Here is a 17,876-nt window from a genome sequence, read left to right on the forward strand (position 1 = left end):
ACTTCCCTGGTGGTCCAGTGGTTAAGACTCCATGCTCCCAGTGCAAGGGGTGGGTTCGATCCCTGGTTGGGGAACTAAGACCCTGCATGCCACATGGCACGGCCAAAAAAAACCCACAAAAATCCCTAGTGCCTATGAGAGTAAACAAAAGGCATTAAGCCCAGTTTCCTGGTTTTGATATTGTGTTATAGCTATGCAAAACATCGCCATTGGGGCAAGCTAGGTGAAGAATATTGTTTCTTAAGGGCATGTGAATCTACAATTATCTGAAAATGATAGGTTTAATTGAAAATAAAAAGGTAATGAAAGTAAATGGGGAAGAGGAAAAACCAATGCCAAGATACAGTGAATTGCAGGCAAGGATTTTAGAATTGTGATTAGGGTGTACATACATCTAAGCCAGAAAAGAATATTTGATCATTTGAGTCTTGGATTTTGATGTAAAGGGAAAACAAGATATTGAATGGTGGGCAGGCCAGACAACTTGAGTACGCGGGACTCATAAGTGGTCTGGCCGAGCTGGCAGCGAGGATGGATTCACGTGATGGCAGGAGAATGCAGTGCTGCCGGGATCTGAGCTTCTAGAAGTACATGGCCTTACCCCACCTACCAGGTGGGAAAACTGAAATTACCAGTTGCTGAACTCCACTCCCTCCACGGGCTCCCCACTGAGGCGAGGGCTTCAGGGACCATATAACGGGATTAGCAAACGTGCACTGTTGTGAAACATCTTAGGTGTCAGAGGTAAAATAGAGTCCTTTGCCTGAAGACATGAAGTTATTCAATCCATTCTAGGAAAACGGTGTCATGGTCCCAAAGTTTTCTGTAGAAAAACCTGGTCACTTAGAACTGCTGGTCATGTGCACCTTCGACCCCAACATTAGTGCTTGTGGCAGGAATGACAACTGTGGTTTGATACAGAATAAGGCCCTTATATCCTGCAGAAGGGAAGCATTCGAACACCACCCAGCCCCACATGGGAGGCAGCCATTCTCTTTCCTACCTTGAATGTGCACCTTAGGTGTGACTTGTATCTACTTCCAGAGCACAGTGAGGAATCTCAGTCTGCCTACTCCCTGCCAGCAGGTCTGCTGTATGCTGTTTGGAAAAAAAATTGAGCTCTTCTTTGAAATAGTTCTAGAACTTTCCACCCTTCTCCAACTCATCACCCTCACCTCCTCAGTTAGGATGCATTGGCAAGACCATACTCCACGTCTAACGCCAGCTTCTGATGGTGCCCAGAGTGGGATGGGCTTCCAATTCTCCCCACTGAGCACCTCTGCCTTCCTGGTATAAATGAATACGATACTTCCTGGTATCAGAGAATCCAGGTCCAGAGATATGGAGAAAGCTGCGCATCCCACATCACCTTATGAAATTTCCTTTCATTTGACTCAAGAGCATGATCCCTTCTGTCCCTACACCCACCCCTGGCTCCTACAGATCCCAACATCTACTTGCTACTGGCTGCTTTGTCAACCAGAAAGAGGCATGACTGGTTCTCCGTGGCTAGTTTTCACTCCCTCTCCTTGAAGACAAATGTACCCGAGGCAGTGACCCTCATCCTAAAGCAATGGACGGAAACCTTCAGAGACACAGCAACATTTACTAGAAGCATTACATTTTACACTGCATCCTTTTAACTTCTTTTTTTAACCTCTATTTGTGCTGTACAGTTGATGACCCTATAAAGGCTTTTGAGAGTAAAGGAAATTTAAATTACAAGAAAAGGTATGGAGGAGGTGGGGAACACTGCCATATAGGCTCTTGAAAGAATCTCTCATAATAAACCTGCGGACAAGGCAGGACAGGACACCAGGGAATAAGGATTAGTCTGGAGGGTTGCAAGTGATGGGTAACGTCTGGTCTTTGGCATCTATACATAAACGTGCATGCACTCAACCAACACTGGGCTACATACTGGGCATCCAAGATTTAAAATGCACAGCCTTATCCTGAAAGCTTTCACAGGCTAGTCGGGTAGACAGATGTACAAACAAATCATTGTGCAGGGGCTGCTGATGGTCACAGACAAGAGAGAGGGCAGGGCTTCCTGGGAGGAGCATGGGCCTCAGAGCAACTAGATCTGGGTCTGAGTTCCAGCTGCAAAACAGGCACTTCAGTTGGAATTTAGCTGTGGGGCAAGTCACTTGATCTCTCTGAGCCTTCTCTGATCTATAAAATGAGGACAAACAATGACTTTACACAGTTGCACGTGGTATAGATAATGCGGCCTAAGTACCTGGAATATGGTATGCCCCTTAAAATGGCACCCATCTGGGCTTGGCCCCAGCATCGTTTTCATCCACCTGGTCTTCACAGGCTCTTCTACCAATTCATTGTGGAAAAGATCACACACCTCTTCACATCTCCACCCCTCACTTCCTCCTCTGCAAATTGGAACAGAGAAGACTCAGAAGCCGTTCGGGCTAGAAGCACAGACCAGCCCCAGCCAGCACTGGGCTCCGTTCTGCAAAATCCTGGGCAGTTACCCAGGGTATTAGCGTTCTCCAGAGAGACGGAACCAACAGGAGATTTTATAGAGAGACAGATATAGATATAGATACAGGTTGATTGATTGGTTGATTTGTTCGTATTGGCCCACACAATTATGGAGGCTAAGAAATTCCACAATTTACCTTTTGCAAGCTGGAGGCCCAGGAAAGCCGGTGGCATAGTTCTGAGAACTATAGAGCCAATGATATAAGTCTCAGTCCAAGGGAGAAGACTGATGTTCCAGCTCAAATAGAGAAAGCAAATTCACTCTTCTTCCACCTTTTTATTCTATGCAGGCCCTCAACAGATTGGCTGCTGGTCACCCACAATGGGAAGACGATCTGCTTTACTCATAGCGCAGCCGGGTTAGGGCACAGGAGGTAGGGAATGAACATGAGGCAGGAGTCAGCCCACGAAGGCTTTACGTGCCAGGCTAAGGAGTATGGATTTTATCTCAGCAGGATATAGATGATGCAGACCTTTGTGTCTTTGGAACAAATTGATTCTCCCAATAACTTGAAGCTTTTGTTACAAGGTGTGTGGCCAGGGATAGGAGAGTCTGGCCACGGGATAGAGGACAGGGCTAAGTGGCTCCTTCCATGGGAATTAAGTCCACCTTTATGATTCTCAGAACTCAGACAGTAATGACCAGCCAACCAGCCTCACCGATTGGATAGTTAGTGGACATCACACAGCCATCCATGCCTCTGTGCTCTGTAAGAAGTGTTCAGTGCTTTTTTGATGCACCTCTCCTGGATGGCTCGGGACCACTGGGAGGGTGGGGAGGGTGAGGAAGTGGTGCCGGCTTCAGTCACTCCCCTGGAAGTTGGGAATGAGATTCCCCAGCACCTGCTGGCCCACAGTCATGGCATCACTACTGACGACGATCCCAGCAGAAGGATAAAGTCATGTGATGCGAGTGTTAGCCAGTGCTGTAATCAATATTTTATGTAATAGCATCTAGGGACGAACATCCAGCTGCTTCACCCCCAAGAAATGAGCTGATGAGAGGAAGAAAACAAAAAGCTTCCCTCCAACCTCTGGTGTACAGACAGGAAGCGTGTTGAGCCCAGGCTGCAGGCAGAGCTCCCAGCCTGCTCTGGAACCATGTTCAAGGGTCCAAACTGCTGCCGCTGCAGAGCCAGCTACTGGCAGGGATGGTAGCACATCTCACTCCTCCTCCCCTCGGATGGCGGCTCTTGCCCCTAGATTTTCTCTGATGGGGTAGAGTGCCTCCCTGGTGTATGGAGAGCACTGGACCGGCCTCAGGCAGCATGGCCAAGCAGAGCAGTGAGAGGCTGACCCCAGCGGTCAGGGAGCCCAGCTGGGAGCCCCCGATACACAGCCATTGCCTGATTCATGGTTCTGGAGGGGATGGTTCTCAGAGTTCCTCCTGCAGTTTGAGCTGACAAACATACAACTTTTATCTCGCAGATGCCAGCTGCTCCTGAGTCTGTTTTTTCTGGTCCCAGGATGCATTATTTTTTCATAATGGATGAAAGTTCTAGAAGCATGTTCTGAAACAAAGCAAAATAGACTCAAAGGGCTTGTAAAAGCCAGTCCTGCCTACCCACCTGAGACTCTGTGTGTCACAAATATCCCAAATCCAAACAAAAACTTCCTACAGAAGACAATCCCCCCACATTGCCCCAGAGATGAACGTGCGTGTAAGAGGTTCTGTTCCCCAACAGTGCTGCGGCAGAAGATCTGAATCCCACCTGCCATCTCCTCCTCCTCATCCAGTTGTGGTTGTTTTGTCCAAAATCCAGGTCTAATACTAAAAGGCCAACCTTTTCCTAAGCTCCATCTTTGCCCCTCCACAATTAACCAGAATTTTTGACTTTGCAGTAATGTAGAATGGGAAAACTGATCCAAATGTGGATGTTCCAGTTTGGAATAATCTATCTTAAAAATATGCTACACTTAGGTTGCCTTGTGCAGGGAGAGCAGGAAGCAGCAATGGGATATGGGAGAAGGACTTGGGTTGAGTCAGACAAGCTTGGGATAAAATTCCAGCCCATTCACTCACTCAGTAAATATTAATTCATGTCCCTGCTATGTCCCAAAGACTGTGCTTTACCACATCCTAATTGCATGACTTTGGACAAGTCATCTATTTCCTTATCCTTAAATGGGAATAATCACAGAGTCACAGTGAAGAAGCCCATGGCAGTGTCTAGACCACAATCAGGGACTCAGTAAAGTGGGAGTCTTTCCTCCTCTTCTTTAGACTCTTTGGTAATTGATATATTATGTAAAGCTCCTCTGCCAAAAAGTTCAATAAATTATAACAATCAACTCTTCAAACACCCATCTAATAACCCCTGTTAATAATGTTGAGTCAAAAAAACCTTCCCAAATGAGGCAAAGAACCTAGAAGTCACAGAGATTTTAGATTTAATATAATATTAAAATTTTAAAGACACCATACACAGGGATAAGAAATAAGCAGACTGGGAGCGTATCTTTCAATACATATATAGACAAGGAGTTAATACAATATCATAAAAGAGCTCCTAGAAATCAGAAGAAAAACAAATAACAGAAAAACAGACAAGGATAATTCATGGTAGAAATACAGGTGGCTAATAAACATATGAACAACCTTACTAGTAATCATGGAAATGTAAATTAAGACAAACATTTTAGAAATGTTTGGAAATGTTACAAAACATTTCTAGTTTGTCAAATTGGAGGTGAGGGGAGATAACGTCTGATGTTAGCAAGAGTGTGGGGAAAGAGTGCTAATGCACTGGTAAAGAGGATCAATTGGTATAGCCCTTCCTGAGCAAAGATTGGCAGCATCTATCAAAATGTAAAATGTGCATGCCCATTAAAACCAATAATTCCACTTCTAGGTACCTATCAAAGATATATGTATGAAACATTCACTGCACCATTGTCTGCAGTAGAAAAAACTTAGAACAGCTAAATGGCCATCAAGTATCTTATGGTTCATCCATTTCATGGAAAAGCATGAGGCATATAAAACCGAGGCATCTCCATGGGTGTTGATAGTCCCTGAGACATATCATTTATTAAGCAAAAGCAAATTGCAGAGACATCTCTACAGCAGGATCACATTTATATTTTTGAAACAAATAAAAAATATGTGTGGACATATATTTGTCCTCAAAGACAGATTGTGAATGCAGTGATGAAGGTAGGGGAACACACCCCATTCTGTTCACAGTGATTGTCTTTGGTGAGGGAAGTGGGAATTGAGTCCAGGTGAGAGTGAGAGATGAACCCTCACATAGTCAGGTTCACATTTTACTCTTATGTTCTTTTACACTGCTTGAATGTCTTTCAATGAGCATGTACGACTTTAATTTGAAAAACAAGAAATAAGAAAAAGACTCTTCTTTCAAACGATTAATAGTGGTACCCCTGGTCTGAGCCACACTCCCCTCTTACCTGGACACTGTACAAGCCTCCTAGCTGGTCTCCCTGACTGCACTCTTACCCATTGTCTTGGTCTATTCGGGCTGTTATAACAAAATACCATAGACTGGGTGGATTATAAAGAACAGAAATTTATTGCTCCTATTTCTGGAGGCTGGGAATTCCAAGACAAATGCACTGGCAAATTCAGTGTCTGATGAGAGCTCCTGGTTCACAGACAGTCATCTTTTCACTGTGTCCTCACATGGTGGATGGGAAAAGGAGCTCTCTGATGCCCCTTTTATAAGGGCACTAATCCCCTTCATAAGGGCTCCACCCTCATGACCTAATCACCTCCAAAAGGCCCCACTTCCAAATACCATCACACTGGGGATTAAGGTTTCACATATGAATCTGGGGGGGACAAACATTCAGACCATAGCATCTCTACAAGAGACTCATCAGAAACAGTGATTTTAAAAATATACGTATCAGACCACCATCCACCTCAAATTCCTTTCCATGGCCTATAACGCCCGAAAGATCAGCCCTTGCCCATTCCAACCTCGTCCCTAGCTCTCCCCTCCATGATCATGGCCCAAGAGTGCTCCCCAGGACCTTGGCACAGCTGGCACCATCAGCCATGCCAAGGTCCTGGGGTGGGTGGGGCATCACAGGCAGAGGGACCAGTAAGTGCAAAGGTCCTCAGCTCTGTGGAGCTACAGGAGAACGCTCTTTGTTAGCACTTTAATGTCACAAAAGATTGGAAGAGGTCACAGGGCAACCTTCTTCCTAATGCCAAAACATTCCTCCTCTACAGTGGTGGTTCTGAGCGCTGGTTGCACATTGGAATCACCTGGGAGTTTTAAAAAATAGTATTGGGGGCTTCCCTGGTGGCTCAGTGGTTAAGAATCTGCCTGCCAGTGCAGGGGACACGGGTTCGAGCCCTGGTCCGGGAAGATCCCACAGGCTGTGGAGCAACTAAGCCCGTGTGCCACAACTACTGAGCCCACGCGCCGCATCTACTGAAGCCCTCGTGCACTAGAACCCGTGCTCCGCAACAAGAGAAGCCACCTCAATGAGAAGCCCTCGCACCACAACGAAGAGTAGCCCCCGCTTGCCGCAACTAGAGAGAAAGCCTGCGCGCAGCAACAAAGACCCAACTCAGCCAAAAATAATAAATAAATTAAAAAAATAGTATTGGTGCCCAGGCTCTATCTGCAGAGATTCTTATTAGGGCATTTTTCAAAGCTTCCCTGGTGATTTAAAGTAGAATTGGGCATGAGGATTACTACTCCACAGCATCTCTGACAGGTGAAGACATTCAACGATGAGGAAAGTCTTCATCACAGAGGGTAGCATGGGTTCCTAAAACTCAACCAGCATTCTTCCCCATGCTCACTCGGCCAGACTAAAAATCTGCTCTCCATGCCCAATTAAGTCTTTCCACAAAGAACCAACCTTGACAGAAACTTATTTAGTAATCAACAAGTTTAGACTTGAAAAAATTGCGGGGTTTGGGTGATGGCAAGGGAAATGTCTTGGAGTATAAATCACGGCTCTTCCAGGTGGTTTTTCTGACCTATAATAGCGTGGATTTCTTTTGCAGGACAGTTCTCTCTAAGAGGAACAAGTGGCAAAGCAACTGTAGTACCTACCAGAAGTCATTTCACTCTGAAACACCAACTGCTGCAATCAGAATACATCTGATTGAGCCCTAAAAATTCAGCCCTCTGGGACCTGATACAGTGTAAGAAGCTGTTTACAGTCCATATATTGAAAGTGGATGCTAACAATCCTTTGCTTGCTGCACTAATTTCCAATGAAAGATCCCTCTGTTTGCAGTAAGTATGATGTGTCAGCTACAGTGCTCTGGAGCTGACGGCTGTGGCCTCAATCCCCAAGACTTCCACCATTTGGGGAGTGAAGTGGCCTGTCAACCCCCTAAGAGGCTTGGGGGAAAGTGACCATAAGTAGGAAATCTCTGTGGCCAAAGGCATTATTTATAATTCCTAGAAACATAAACAGGGAAGAAAGAGGAAGATGAAAAAAGAAAGAGGGCCTCTCACCTTCATCATCTTTTCTCCAAGCTCCTCAGCGAGGCTGGTCTCTCCCAAAAGATAATCTGAGATTAAGAAAATCTGCTTCAACTAAACACCGCTTTTCCTTCCTCAATTTTCTGTTAATACAAAGGCTCCTCTCACATGGAGTGAGGTACAGGAGAGAGAAAATGATGAAAATTGTCATGCTGGCTTCACAAATGCAGATAAGAAGCAGTGGCCACTGGCAAGGTTACTCTAAAATGGTGGATCTCGGGAGTTCCCTGGTGGTCCAGTGGTTAGGACTTGGCACTTTCACTGCTGTGGCCCAGGTTCAATCTCTGGTCAGGGAACTATGATTCTGCAAGATGCAGGGCATGTCCAAAAAGTAAAAAAATTTAAAAATTAAATAAAATAGTGGATCTCAACCCTGGCTGTACATTACAATCACCATGGGAATTTTAAAAATACCAATCCTCCATCCCATCTCCAGAGATTCTGGTTTGATTGGAAGTGGATGGGTCCTGGGCATGGAGATTTTTTTAAAGCTCCAGATGACTCTAACTCAAGCCAGAGTTGAGAACCCTGCTATAGTTTGGCATAGGGTTCCAAGCAGCCATACAATAACCCTACACGTAATCTCCTGAGAAGACAGCTGGTCACTGACAAGAAATGAGTATAAGTTTGAAAAAAAGCATTTTAGAAAAAATCTAGGTATGATGATTCCTCCTCAAGATATGGCGTTAGCACAGTAACAAAATATCTCATGGGAGATACAAAACTAGGGTAGGAGGATTCAATCATTATTAACACAAAGAATGAAGCAAAGGAAAAAGCAAGGGTGTGAGTTCAACCAAGCGAACTCAACTGGGAAGTTCCCCTATTAACTTGGGGGATTTTTCTTTTTAATGGAAAAAAGTTGTTAGGAGCAGTAGGTAAAACATGTGTCATTCTCTCCCTTTTTTTTTTTTTTTTTTTCAGAATTGAGAAGAATCCACAGTAAATATCCATTATGTCTTACAATGGCCAGGGAATGTTTATTCCACAGTGGCTTTTCAGAGAACAGAATTATCAATACAACATTGATCTTCGTCTTTGTGAAATATATCAACAAATATTTGTATATGACTTTTAAATGCCAGAGCTATTAAAACAATGGAGCACACCCTCCTTCCTTAGTGAGACAAGGGCAACTCAAGGTTACAAATGATCCCTCCTCTGATCCATTTTCCACACTCTGATACAAAGAGCTGTCTAAAGTGCAACTCCGATCCAGTCACTCCTCTACTGCACATCCTCTGTGGGTTCTCCACTGCCTCCCTGCAAGGCCTCCATGCCCCCTTCTCCAGCTTTCCCTCTCTCTGAAGCCCTCCTACTACTCTGTGCTCCAGACACACGTGGCTCCCCAGACAGCCCTGCTATGTCACACCTCTCAGCCTTTGTCTGTGTTCTCCTTGTACTAGGACAGCCTCCTTCCATGTACCCCAGTCCTCCCAGGTCTGGAGAAACTCACCACATCTTTCAAGACTCCATTCAAAAGTAGCTTCAACTATAAAGCTTTTCCTGACCCATCCAGAAAGAATTGACTTCTCCCTCCTTTGCCCACCACTCCCTCTAACATGGCACCTTACACTTGACCATTTATATGTTTACCTAATTTCCCATCCAGACTCTGAGCCCTTTGATGGTACACATGATATTTTATTCATTTATATACCCAGCACTTATAAGACTAATTGATATAAAGTTTTCAATAAGTTTATTTTACGAATTAAATTCAACTGAATGTGTTAAATGAATGAATTTAACTCTCCATAAATTAACCTCTCTCTCCTCCTTTCCCTCTCTCTCAACACACACATATATACACAAAGAAGGAGGAAACAGAAGGCTAAGAAGTAACCAAAGTGGAACACCTATTGTGAAAGTTCCATGATCAGTCAGGCTGTCTGTCTTTACTTACCATTGATGTTCTGTGCTCAGTGGCTGAAGGCAGAAGTGAGGGGCTGTTTTCCCAGTGCGGAAAGCCCAGGCAAGAGCTATTTCGAGAACTGGAGCTTACTGAGTCACTGTACAGCTGTCCCTTTTCAGACAGCAATCTGGACAGAAAGCTGGCCTTGCGACTGCCCAGGCAAGATCCGTCTGTCTGGACTCTGCTCTCTCTCATGCTGCCATCGCTGTGTCTGCAGTGACTGTGTAGATCTGTGAGAGGCTCCCCTGAGGGTTGCAGGTCCTGGGACTGCTCCCAGGGTCCTGTTGTACATGATGGACAATGTCTAGGAGCCATCGTTGTACCGAGCCAGGACTGGGGCGTTGTAGTCTGCAAGCCAAAGGAAGACCGGTCTGGTTGCTGTCCCGAGTGCTGAATTCTAGCACCATCATCCCAGGGACACGGGCTGTGGACATGGAGCTGTCCTCTGTGCTGATCCTCCTCAGCCCAGTCTTTTTTACTACAGCAAGGGTCTACCTCAAGTTGCCTGGGCTGTGGGATTTGCCACATGGTTTTAGAATTCGGCACATTGACTCGGAAGACTTGCTGTTGATTGCTGGCTTGAAGTAGAGAGACTCTTTCAGGGAAGAGAGAGCAATTCATACACTGCTGGGACGCTGAATATCTTTTCAAATGAGATGGAGGTCCCCTTTCGTCCTCAATGCCCTCACTGCTGGATTTGTCATAAAGTGCCCTCATGATTTTCCTGATCCCCAGATGAAATATTTCCAGCACGTTGAGGAACAAAGAGATGGCTGCAATGCTGTGCATAAAGAGCATGAAAATGGTCTTCTCTGTGGGCCTGGACACAAAGCAATCCACTGCATTGGGGCAAGGAGGTTGAGTACATTTGTAAAGGGGGTGCATTTGCAACCCATAGAGAATACACTGGCCTATCATGAACCCTACTTCCAGCACAGATCTGGTCAAGATGTGTAAGACATAAGTACGCAGAAGACATCCTTTCAGAGGGACTTTTTGGATCTTCTTCTGCTCCTCCAGCTTCCTCAGTTCTCTATCTATCTTTTGCTGCTCCTCCAATTCAAGCTCTGGATTCTCCATCTGGGCTCTAAGCTGTGACTTTTTCCTCTGCCTCTCCTTTTCAAAGGCCCTGAGGCTATAAAGTGCATGGCCCATATATACCAGAGAGGGAGAAGACACAAAGATGATCTGTAAAACCCAGAACCTGATCAAAGAGATAGGGAAAGCATCATCGTAACAGACAGTGTTGCAACCTGGCTGCTGGGTGTTGCAGACAAATGCTGACTGTTCATCATCCCAGACATCTTCAGCAGCTACACCAAGTATCAGCATCCGGAAAATGAAGAGGATGGTCAGCCAGATTTTCCCCACCGTGGTTGAGTGGGAGTGAACTTCCTCTAGCATGCCACCCAATAAATTCCAATCCCCCATGGTAAGGGACTAATGTCTGAAATATACAGAAAACACTGAGGTTAATAGCATCCATGGATGTCATACATAAAGACAACGAGCTCATCAATCCAGCAGATCCTCTCTTCATGTCAACAAAACTACAAGGGATTTTCCAGCTCTAATATTTATGGCCTGTGCTTGCTGAAACAGGATATTTCTAAGGAATATGTTTTGGGAAAAACACTAACAACCCTCCCCAATCTGACCCAATTCCCTTCCTGTCCCCTTCTCTCCTACACAAAGTTGACTGTCATTCTGGTATACTCATTGGCCGTCATATTTGTACAATGCATTCCGTTCCAAAATTTTGCTCATTTTTCTAACATATGAGAAGCCATATTTACCATACATCCTACATGATCTTAAATAAGTCTCAACTCCTCCAGGAAGTTTTCCCCAGCCATCCCAAGTCAGAGTGATTTTTCCCATTCCTAAATTCACACAACACTAGTGTTTATATCACTCACTTGGTACTGTGCCTAAAATGAGTTTTGTGATAGTTGTCTTATGTTACCTTTCCTGAAAAGGTACTCTTTTTGCAGATAGGGACACTTTCTATTTCATTTTGGTCTGGCACACTAAGGTATCAATAAATAATAGTGGATTTAATTGTCTTTTCTTTTTAAAACTCAGTTCCTTGACTCTATCACTGGAAAAATCACCAACAGAAAAACAAAATAGATCCTCATTATGTATCATCGATGGCTCCCACTGCAAGACTGAAAGTACAAGTAAAGAAAACAGAACTCAGCCAAATAAACCTTTAGGAACTGGCACAGGGTAGCAGTAAAGATTAAGCAGGCTCAGAAACAGTACCAGCAATGACATATGATTACATCTACAAAGCCACATCTGGAACAGCAGGTTTTCACGGAAGCTCTGCTTACTTAGAAGAAAAGTCGGTGGTGGTGGTGGTGGTGGGATGAACTGGGAGATTGGGATTGACATGTATACACTAATATGTATAAAATAGGTAACTAATTAAGGACCTGCTGTATAAAAAATAAATAAATAAAGTTCAAATCAAACAAAAACAAACTAACAAAAAAAAAAAAAGAAAAGTGAATATAAAGTGCTTCTCTAGCAAGCTTGGGTGCTGGGAAAGAATCAAGGCATAGCTGATATAAATAGGTTACTCGGTTTACCCTGAAAAAAACAAATGTTTTTCAAGGTTCAATGAAGTTAAAATATTTGAGAGCTTAAAGGCTTCTAAGACGTGGAAGACTTCCATGTATGAAAGACATAGAAAAAAAACAGGATAAGTGTTAAGTTACAACAGATAATGAAACAATTCTCTCCTTCCACAATTCATTCATTCAACAATGTTTACTAGAATGTTACTATCACATAGGCATTGTGCTAGATGCCAGGGAATTCAACAATGAAGATATACCTGATCCAGCCCTCACAGTACTTAGTCACCAAGGATGCCCAGTAACGTATAAAATGGACAGTGAAAAAAAACAAATGAATATCAACTCAAAAATACAAGAGAAAAAAACATGGAACTGTTATATTTTCCCTACTTATCTCCAAACACAAAAATAAATTCCAGATGGAATACAAGTATTAAATGTAAAAACTAAACTATAAAAGTATTAAAGTAAAATGTAAAAACATATTTTATAATCTTGAAGTAGAAGGTGGCTTTTTAAGCCCATTAATGCCAGAAATTATAATTGTAAAAAACTTACAGATTTTACCCAACAAAACTGAATGGCAAAAGTGGAGATGTCCAGAAGGCAACAACAACAAAAGTTGCAAATTAGAGATAAGTAAACATTTGTGAATAATCATTGAATAGGTAGAGACCACTTAGGGACAAGAAGAAAAAGTAAGCCAACGACAAAACCTTGAAAAATAGCACAGGGAAAAAAAGTCTACAGATGAAAATGAGAAATGGCCAAAGAGAAAGAGGGGGAAAACCATTAAGGGCAATGTCACTGAAACCAAAGCAGGACAGAGTTTCAAGTAGAGAATAGCTGACAATACTAAATACACATACACATACCGCTATTTAAATAAATAAATTTAATGGTGGGATATACCAGGCTCAGGGATTAGAAAACTCAAAATTTATAAAGACAACAATTCTCCCCAAATTAATTCATCCATAGATCACTGAGTAAAATAAAATCCTTTAAATATACATATATGTGTATGCATATGTATAGGAAATATATGTGTATGTGGCTATAGAAGTATGGAGAAAAAATACAGAAGGGTACACATGAGGAAGTTCATATAGGTTACTGGAGGTCTGTAGGAGAACATGCGGGTGGAAGGGGGAGCTTAAAGGGAGAGGCAAAAAAGAAAAAGGAAAAGGAAAAAGATTCTTCTAAGAAAGCATGACTGATTTTAATCTAATATATACATTTATGTAAATTTATAGCTGTATGTACATACATATGTATAAACAATATTTTAAATAAAAATTTTATAGTAGGTACCTGTCAGAATTTGGAAGAGGTATTAAGGAGGCTTTTTTTACTCTATATACTTGTGAATTGTTTGAAATTCAAAAATTAAAAATGTAGTCATATCTAGCACATGCAAATAAAAAATTAGATTTAAAAACTGTGGACTTCTGCCTCATTAACAGAAGCAATAATTTACTAAGCTCTATCCTCTCTTAAAGAGTTTAGGTCCTTTCCCATAATTATTCCTTTAAAATTGTCTGGCCATTATTCTTTATTTAAAAAAAGAACTCCTTTAGCACTTAAAAAAAAGCTAGAGCTTCTATTTTCTGTAAAAACCCCAAGGTGAAAAAGCTAGCTCATTTTATCAACTTACTCTCTATTTAGAAATCCTAAACTATTTAATGCTTCTTTTTGCCACTCTTGCTTTAAAACTAGGAAATTATAATTTTTAAATAGCAAGAAAAGGAACATTGAAAAACAGAAATACATGAAACAGAAATACAATCATGCATATTAGCATGCAAGAGCAAGATCCTTTAAACAAGCATTCCTGTTTCCTAAAAATAACTATTTTTTACTATTAAATAACTACAGGTCCAAGAAATATTCTTGAATTTTCTTTTATTATCAAATACTAATTTAGCATCTCCTGTGTAAAAAGTCAGTGCTTTCCTGAATTTTATTTCAAATATTATCTTTGTATCCCCACAGGGATTTCCTATATTTCTCATAAACAAGAGATACCATATATTTACAACTTACCTTAGGAGTGGATAAAAAATTAATGACTGGGCTCAAAGAACCTTCAAGTTGGACCATGTGTGGCTAATTAGTGGAAATACTGCTGGTTGCAGATGTAAAGGCTCTGACCCACTGGCTGTGGGGACCAATGCAGAATAAGCTCAGTAATTTTGATCAATGGAGTCTAACCTAGTCCTCCCCTGAGGTCAAGATGTCCTTTGGTGCTTTTTAATTCTCTTGTCATATTTTTTTCTAATTGGCACGAAGCTGGAGCCCCTCCTAGTATATCATATTTGGAAATGAAAGGTGAAACAAATGAGAATTTTCCTTTTTTGTTTGTGGATGATAATGGTGATTTGAGTTTGGGTGCATTTCTTTCAGTCAATTGATTGCTCTGGGAATTGATGTCGCAGATCAGTGGGTCATGTCCAATTTCATCAACAGCTGCCTGGGTTGAGTCTGGCCTCACCAAATGGGAACAAGTAATAACAGAGTGACAGTCAAACCCAAAGTGCTCTTGCAAATCATGCCAGGCTGAAAGGAGAAATAGCTCAAAAAGAAATTAAGCATTTTTAGACCACCAAGAGGGGGCTGTGCCTATCTGTAGGTTATGTGTTCTAGCAATATTCTATTAGGCTGAAACAGGCAGCTCAGGAAAATTTTCTTTTCCAGTAGAGAATGTGAGAACCTTAGAAACCTATATCAAATTTTTGTAAAGTGTTTTAATTCAGAGAGGTCAAATGATTTGCCCAATGCAGACAGAGACCAGATCTCCTAACTCCCAGCCTTGTAGCATCTCACATTAGTCACACCTCAAGTACACAATCTAACTGCCACCTTAGAGGAGTTGACAGCAAGGGTGTCCCTAGAACACAGCTCCGAGGCACATTTCTAAATCTGCTCTTTTCCATATAAAATATAGAAAGTACATAAAGTTATTGACACTTCGTAAGTATCATCTGCCTATTCTATTTTCATATATTTAATTTTAAAAAATGGATGATAATGAAAGGTAGACAGGTAAAGAGGTTAAATTTCCACTACCCCGGCAAACTAGTCTCAAATACAAACTGACTGTCAGAATTAACTAGAGGTGAAAACACACGATGTATTAATATGTGTATCTGTGTAGTATTGGGTACATTGTCCAAGAAAGCCCTTGACATTTAATCCTAAAAGTCAGCTGCAAATTAATACCTTTAATGCATTTTACCAGAGCCAAAACATTAAAATCATACATTTATGCAAAGAACAACTCAGAAGCGTACGTAGAATAACTCCTAATATTAGTTGCCTCAAGGAAAGGTAAACCCAGTGACTGGAGAAGAGGTGAGATGGATACTTTTATATGGTTCACTGAACAGTGAATGTATTGCCTATTCAAGAAAATAAATGTGTAAACTAGAAAATAAACAATAAATGGAACCATATATCTGATTTTTTAAAGTCTTCAGCAGGTGAATCAATCTTATCACTTCACTCTTGAAGACTTAGCAAGTAGGTGAATATCTTTAAGACAGAGGCACAGAGTGGGCAACTCTCCATAACCTCACAGTAATAATTGGAAATTATTGATGAGGTAAGTAATATTAGCACTGCACAGCTGTGGGAAAGACACCCACTGCCTCATTCCAACCGGCCCAAAGGCTGAGCAAAAATCAGCACACTAAAGGCTGAGAACCACTTCCATAGACAAGTTTTTTTTTTTTAAGTTCCTACTTTTACTCTCACCGAAAGTTATGCTCAATCTATGGAGTCACTAAGAGGCCCAAAACACACTCAGAGAAACAGAAGGGAACAGAAAGCCTAGAGAGAATAAATGTCTCAGGATAGAGAAAGATGCACACAGGGTGAGAGCTTCACTAGCCACTGCCTTTAGGCTAGTCAATGGTGCCCGTATTCACCATGCCACCTTGTTCACACCTGGTGATATAAATTCCTATGGGCAGAAGCGGAAACCAAAAACTTCGTGACTTGCTTTATTGCAATATTTGCCTTATTGCAGTGGTCTGGAACCAAACCTGCAGTATCGCTGAGGTCAGCCTGTACACACTTTACCAAGGTATCTGCTCACTCACCCCTAGTTCTTGAAATATTTCCTGCACTTGTTTTTTGTTGAGTATTCTCTCCAAAAATGTTTACAGTGTGGATCTTTGAGTGATGAATATTAATGTTTTTTATTAAACCCTCACATTTGAATAACAATTTAAATGGATATAAAATTTTAGGTCCAGTACCTTAAAAATACTGTTTCCTCACAGCCAGCATTGCTCTTCTGAAGAGTAAGGTCAATATGATTCTTGCTCCTTATACAAGGATTGACTGTCTAAAAGCCTTTAGATTTTTCTTGTCATCTTTGATACTCCTAATTTCAGTATGTGTCTAGATGTGGGTACTTTCTTCTTTCTTGTTTGGCACTCTATGGCCCTCTCAATCTTCAAATTTTTTCTTCTTCTGACCGCATTTGTTACTTAAATGTTGGCACATCTACTTCTGTCCTTCATCCCACTTACACCTGCATTTATTTTCTATTTATCCTTTTTTTGCTGCCTTCTAGAAGAGTTTCTCAATCCAACTTTTCAACTAATTCATGCATCAGCTGTATCCACTCTATTTTCATTCCATTTTATTACATTTATTTTAAATATTATATGTTTAATATTTCTACGTGGTTAGTTCTGATTCTTGTACCACACTGACAAAATCTTCTCTTTTCCCTTTTAACGTTTATTGGCTTTATCTTAGATTGTTATGGTCTTATGTAATCCTGTTTATTTTCTTTTAAACCAGTGGTATCTCTTAGTTGCTACTTTACTTTGGCTCGTGAACTCATTCACCTGGTGGTAAGGGTTCTGAGTGATAGAATGCACTGGGGAAGGGCTGAGGGCCAGCCCTCTAGGCAGCCCCAGCACTACAAAACCACAGTTCATTATTTCAGTTTGTTATCTACCAAGTAATCCTTCAGATCAGGGCTTCTCCTGCAGATGCTGGACACTGTGGGAGAAATGGCAAATTTCCTCAAGTCACTTCATAGAGTCCAAAGCCTAGATTGTAACCCATCAGTACCACCAGTCTGAAGGGGGGAGGGATGAATAAATAATGCATAGCTAGTTAATCCTTACCTGTTTTTCCCAGATCTTCACCCCAAAGGAGTTTTTGTGCTGCCCTGATTTTGTCTGTGAGGACACCTGCAGCACAGTTCACTGTACCACTACCTGCTGTGAGAAAGCAGGCAAAGGCAACTGGTTTTTCCAATTCATCTGCTCCAACACATTCAGCCAGCCACGCATTCAGTCAGCCACACCCTAACCAAGAACCACTTCAAAATAGCCCCCATGTCCTCTGGGAGTTTTACCTTTTTTTTTGTTTCAA

The 17,876-nt window shown here is 41.9% G+C and overlaps 1 protein-coding gene across 2 annotated transcripts; it reads right to left on the bottom strand.

Annotated features, from left to right (window-relative positions):
• Positions 1–1,485: 1,485 nt before the first annotated feature.
• On the bottom strand, positions 1,486–17,649 carry GJA10 (gap junction protein alpha 10). Of its 2 annotated transcripts, XR_009702852.1 has the most exons (4): positions 17,627–17,649; positions 9,883–11,338; positions 2,640–4,013; positions 1,486–2,390 (listed from the first exon to the last, which is right to left on the bottom strand). XR_009702852.1 is itself a non-coding variant. In XM_061207056.1 (3 exons), exons 2-3 carry the CDS (start codon positions 11,320–11,322, stop codon positions 3,975–3,977), a joined length of 1,479 nt encoding a protein of 492 aa, XP_061063039.1. In that variant the 5' UTR covers positions 11,323–11,338; positions 17,627–17,649; the 3' UTR covers positions 2,553–3,974. The 2 variants fall into 2 exon arrangements, 1 of the variants encoding a protein (XP_061063039.1); XM_061207056.1 differs by lacking the exon at positions 1,486–2,390 and having other exon boundaries at positions 2,553–4,013.
• Between the last annotated feature and the right edge of the window lie 227 nt (positions 17,650–17,876).

The sequence above is a fragment of the Eubalaena glacialis genome, chromosome 12 (genome assembly GCF_028564815.1).
Source record: "Eubalaena glacialis isolate mEubGla1 chromosome 12, mEubGla1.1.hap2.+ XY, whole genome shotgun sequence".
In the NCBI taxonomy this organism is placed as follows: domain Eukaryota; kingdom Metazoa; phylum Chordata; class Mammalia; order Artiodactyla; family Balaenidae; genus Eubalaena; species Eubalaena glacialis.

Bases quoted from the DNA above. Each gene is read 5' to 3' on its own strand.
- GJA10 (XM_061207056.1), bottom strand. From the start codon at position 11,322: ATGGGGGATTGGAATTTATTGGGTGGCATGCTAGAGGAAGTTCACTCC. The intron at 4,014-9,882 runs GTAAGTAAAGAC...GCTTTGTTTCAG, and splicing joins CTGAGCACAGAACATCAATG to AACATGCTTCTAGAACTTTC.